The sequence below is a fragment of the Rhinopithecus bieti genome, unplaced genomic scaffold (genome assembly GCF_001698545.2).
Source record: "Rhinopithecus bieti isolate Rb0 unplaced genomic scaffold, ASM169854v2 scaffold_26426, whole genome shotgun sequence".
Taxonomy (NCBI): Eukaryota; Metazoa; Chordata; class Mammalia; order Primates; family Cercopithecidae; genus Rhinopithecus; species Rhinopithecus bieti.
This window is the reverse complement of record NW_016811945.1, coordinates 573,263-578,657: the sequence shown is the minus strand read 5'-3', so window position 1 is coordinate 578,657 and position 5,395 is coordinate 573,263. Positions and strand designations below refer to the sequence as shown.

Genomic DNA, 5,395 nt, shown 5'->3' with positions numbered 1-5,395 from the left:
TTTATTTATTTATTTATTTATTTATTTATTATTTATTTATTTATTTTGAGACGGAGTCTCGCTCTGTCATCCAGGCTGGAGTGCAGTGGCACGATCTCTGCTCACTGCAAGCTCCGCCTCCCAGGTTCATGCCATTCTCCTGCCTCCTGACTACAGGCTTCCGCCACCATGCCCAGCTAATTTTTTTTATTTTTAGTAGAGGCGGGGTTTCCCCATGTTGGCCAGGATGGTCTCGATCTCCTGACCTAGTGATCCACCCATCTCGGCCTCCCAAAGTGCTGGGATTACAGGTGTGAGCCACCACGCCCGGCCTATTTATTTATTTTTGAGGCAGAGTCTTGCTCTGTTGCCCAGGCTGGAGTGCAGTGGTGGGATCATGGTGCGCTACAGCATCAACCTCCTGGCTCGGACGATCCTCTACCTCAACTTCCCAAGTAGCTGGGACCACAGACATCTGAAATCACGTCTGCAAACTTTTTTATTTTTTGTAGAGATGGGGTCTTTCTATGTTGCCCAGTTTGGATTTTTTTTTTTTTGAGACAAGGTCTCGCTCTGTCACCCAGGCTGGAGTGCAGTGGTGTCAGCATGGCTCACTGCAGCCTTGACCTCCTGGGCTCAAGTGATCCCACTTCAGCCTTCCGAGTAGCGGGGACTACAGGCGTGTCTACCAAGCCTGGCTAATTTTTGTATTATTATAGAGATGGGGTTTTGCCATATTGCCCAGGCTGATCTGGAACTCCTGGGCTCAAATACTACCCCCCTTCAGCCTCCCAAAGTGTTGAGATTTCAGATGTGAGCCGCTGTGCCCCACTAGGGAATAACATTTTTTAAATCCCTAGTGCCATATGATGAAGGGGCCCCTGCTTTTGAGGGAAGGACTCCTGCCTTCTCTCACGCTTCTCTCCACCCCAGGTATGATCTCATGTACCAGTGCTGGAGTGCTGACCCCAAGCAGCGCCCAAGCTTTACTTGTCTGCGAATGGAACTGGAGAACATCTTGGGCCAGCTGTCTGTGCTATCCGCCAGCCAGGACCCCTTATACATCAACATCGAGAGAGCCGAGGAGCCCACCGCGGAAGGCAGTCTGGAGCTGCGTGGCAGGGATCAGCCCTACAGTGGGGCTGGGGATGGCAGTGACATGGGGGCAGTGGGTGGCACTCCCAGTGACTATCGGTACATCCTCACACCCGGAGGGCTGGCTGAGCAGCCAGGGCAGGCAGAGCACCAGCCAGAGAGTCCTCTCAGTGAGACACAGAGGCTTTTGCTGCTGCAGCAAGGGCTACTGCCACACAGTAGCTGTTAGCCCACAGGCAGAGGGCATCGGGGCCGTTTGGCCGGCTCTACTGGCCACTGTGCTGGCTGACTAAGCCCCATCTGACCCCAGCCCAGACAGCAAGGTGTGGAGGCTCCTGTGGTAGTCCTCCCAAGCTGTGCTGGGAAGCCCGGACTCACCAAATCACCCAATCCCAGTTCTTCCTGCAACCACTCTGTGGCCAGCCTGGCATCAGTTTAGGCCTTGGCTTGATGGAAGTGGGCCAGTCCTGGTTGTCTGAACCCAGGCAGCTGGCAGGAGTGGGGTGGTTATGTTTCCATGGTTACCATGGGTGTGGATGGCAGTGGGGGGAGGGCAGGTCCAGCCCTGTGGGCCCTACCCTCCCGCTGAGCTGCCCCTGCTGCTTAAGTGCATGCATTCAACTGCCTCCAGCCTGGTGGCCCAGCTATTACCACACTTGGGGTTTAAATACCAAGGTTTGCCCCTCCAAGTCACAAAGAGATGTCCTTGTAATATTCCCTTTTAGGTGAGGGTTGGTAAGGGGTTGGTATCTCAGGTCTGAATCTTCACCATCTTTTTGATTCCACACCCTGCCTTGGCCAGGAGAAGTTGAGGGGAGCATGCTTCCCTGCAGCTGACCGGGTCACACAAAGGCATGCTGGAGTACCCAGGCTATCAGGTGCCCATCTTCCAAAGGCAGCGTGCCGAGCCGGCAGGAGGAAGGGATGCTCTGAGGCTTGCCCAGGAGCGAGTGAGACCAGAGAGGAGTTCAGGAACCCCTCTCCATACCCACAATCTGAGCACACTACCAAATCTCAAAATATCCTAAGACTAACAAAGGCAGCTGTGTCTGAGCCCAACCCTTCTAAACGGTGACCTTTAATGCCAACTTCCCCTCTAACTGGACAGCCTCTTCTGTCCCAAGTCTCCAGAGAGAAATCAGGCCTGATGAGGGGGAGTTCCTGGAACCTGGACCACAGCCTTGGTGGGGGAGCCTCTGGAATGCATGGGGCGGGTCCTAGCTGTTAGGGACATTTCCAAGCTGTTGGTTGCTGTTTAAAACAGAAATAAAATTGAAGACTAAAGACCTAAGGTTTTGTCTCTTTTTTTTTTTTCTTTTTTTTTTTGAGACAGTCTCACTGTGTTGCCCAGGCTGGAGTACATGGCGTGATCTTGGCTCACTGCAACCTCCGCTTCCTGGGTTCAAGTGATTCTTGTGCCTGAGTAGCTGGGATTATAGGGGCCCACTACCATACCCAGGTAATTTTTGTATTTTTAGTAGAGATGGAGTTTCGCCATGTTGGCCAGTGTGGTCTCAAACTCATGACTTCAAGTGATCTGGCTGTGTTGGCCTCCCAACGTGCTGATTACAGGCCTGAGCCACCACACCTGGCCCCAGTTTTGTCTCTTAAATGTTTACTTTTTTTGAGATCACAAAGATGAAACATTTTTACATAGAGAAAAGTCTGGAAAGACATATGCCAAAATGTTCACCGCTGTTATTTTTAAATGATGGGATTAAGGTGACTTTCTTGTTTGTGCTTTCCAAGTTTTCTGCATTGAGCACAAAATGCTTTTATAATTAGATACAGGACCCCAGTGAATTTTATTTTTTTTCTTTTTTTCTTTTTTTTGAGACGGAGTCTCGCTCTGTCGCCCAGGCTGGAGTGCAGTGGCCGGATCTCAGCTCGCTGCAAGCTCTGCCTCCCGGGTTTATGCCATTCTCCTGCCTCAGCCTCCCGAGTAGCTGGGACTACAGGCGTCCGCCACCTTGCCCGGCTAGTTTTTTGTATTTTTTAGTAGAGACGGGGTTTCACCAGGTTAGCCAGGATGGTCTCGATCTCCTGACCTCGTGATCCGCCCGTCTAGGCCTCCCAAAGTGCTGGGATTCCCAGTGAATTTTATTATACTGAAAATAATACAGAGTCACTGTGGGCAGTTAAAAACATGCAAAAAATCGGCTGGGCGTGGTGGCTCACGCCTGTAATCCCAGCACTTTGGGAGGCCTGGGTGGGCGGATCACGAGGTCAGGAGTTCAAGACCAGCCTGGCCAATATGGTGACACCCTGTCTCTCCTAAAAATACAAAAATTAGCTGGGCATGGTGACGTGTGTCTATAATCCCAGCTCCTCAGGAGGCTGAGGCAGGAGAATTGCTTGAACTCAGGAGGCGGAGGTTGCAGTGAGCTGACGTTGGGGCAGCCTAGGTGACAGCAAGACTCGGTCTCAATATATAAAAAATAAAAATGCAAAAAATAATAAAAGGTGCCAGTTACCTATACTACCACCACCTAGAGATAATCACCATTGATCTTTTGAAAATGCAAATACTGAGCTTGGCACAGTGGCGTGTTTTTTTTTTTTTTTTTGAGACGGAGTCTCCGGTCTCTCTGTCGCCCAGGCTGGAGTACAGTGGTGTGATTTTGGTTCACTGTAACCTCTGCCTCCCAGGTTTAATCGAGTCTCCTGCCTTGGCCTCCCAAGTAGTTTGTACTACAGGCACAAGCCACTGTGTCTGGCTAATTATTTGTAGAGACAGGGTTTCACCATGTTGGCCAGGCTGGTCTATAACTCCCGACCTCAAGTGATCTGCCTGCCTTAGACTCCAAAAGCACTGTGATAACAAGGGTGAGACACCATGCCCAGCTTGTAATCCCAGCACTTTGGGAGGCTGAGGCGGGTGGATCACTTCAGGCCAGGAGTTCGAGACCAGCCTGGGCAACATGAAACCCCATCTCAACTAAAAATTCAAAAAAATTTAGCCGGGCTTGGTGGCGCAGGTTTGTTATCTCAGCTACTGGGTGGCTGAGGCATGAGAATCACTTGAACCTGGGAGGAGGAGGTAGCAGTAAGTTGAGATCTTGCCACTGAACTTCAGCCTGGATGACAGATCAAGACTGTCTCAGAAACAAAACCAAACCACAAAAAAGAAGCTTTTAGAGCAAGTACATGGGAGATGCAGCAGGAGGCGCAGGAACCACGCCCATGCTAGTGAGGAGTGTGGGGAGACTGGGAGGGCCATAGGTATTGTGCTGCTTCTGGCTGAGGGCAGGGGAATAGGGCGGCTGCTTCTGAAAGCAAATATCCTGAAAAACCTGTTGCTGGTACTCCAAATTCTGGTTCCCACGTAGATCATGAGACCTGAAAAAATTTCCAGGCAGGTAGCTTTCAGAATCTTTCCTGCTGTGATTAGCTTTCACTGCAGGTAGCGATTACCTGTGAGAGAACATCTGGGAATTATTGATTGAAAATACCTTCACTATTGGTTGGGCGCAGTGGCTGACACCCGTAATCCCAGCGCTTTGTGAGGCTGAGGCGGGTGGATCACCTGAGGTCAGGGGTTCAAGACCAGCCTGGCCAACATAGCAAAACCCCATCTCCACTAAAAAATACAAAAACTTGCCAGGAGTGGTGGCCAGCGCCTGTAATCCCAGCTACTTGGGAGGCTGAGACAGAGAATTGCTTGAACCCGGGAGGCAGAAGTTGCAGTGAGCTGAGATGGCACCACTGTACTCCAGCCTGGGTAATGGAGCGAGATTCCATCTTAAAAAAAAAAAAAAAAAAAAAAAAAAAAGGGGGGGGGGGCAACCGGTAAAATCCCCGCACTTTGGGTTTTTCCTCTCCAAAAAAAAAAACAAAAAAAAAAAGGCGTGGTGGCTGACACGTATAATCCCAGCACTTTGGGATTTTCCATCTCAAAAAAAAAAACAAAAAGAAAAAAAGAGACTCTGGATCAATAAGGATTTTTTCACAAACAGATCCAAATAGCCAGCATCCAGATTAAGAAACAGCATTGGCCGGGCGTGTTGGCTCATGCCTGTAATCCCAGCACTTTGGGAGGCCGAGGCAGGTGGATCACGAGGTCAGGAGATCGAGACCATCCTGGTCAACATGGAGAAACTCCCGTCTCTACTAAAAATAAAAAAAAATTAGCTGGGCATGGTGGCGGAAGCCTGTAGTCCCAGTTACTCGGGAGGCTGAGGCAGGAGAATGGCGTAAAGCCGGGAGGCAGAGCTTGCAGTGAGCCGAGATTGCACCACTGCACTCCAGCCTGGGTGACAGAGCGAGACTCTGTCTCAAAAAAAGAAAAAAAAAAAAAGAAAGAAGGAAACAGCATTAACAG

At 50.2% G+C, this 5,395-nt stretch overlaps 1 protein-coding gene across 1 annotated transcript in view; it reads left to right on the top strand.

Annotated features, from left to right (window-relative positions):
- The window catches only part of TYRO3 (TYRO3 protein tyrosine kinase), a 20,365-nt gene extending 18,000 nt beyond the window's left edge, over positions 1-2,365 (top strand). The window contains 2 exon segments of the mRNA XM_017895450.1: positions 913-1,285; positions 1,287-2,365. Of these exon segments, the coding sequence (XP_017750939.1) occupies positions 913-1,285; positions 1,287-1,367 (454 nt within the window). The 3' untranslated portion in view covers positions 1,368-2,365.
- Positions 2,366-5,395: the final 3,030 nt, after the last annotated feature.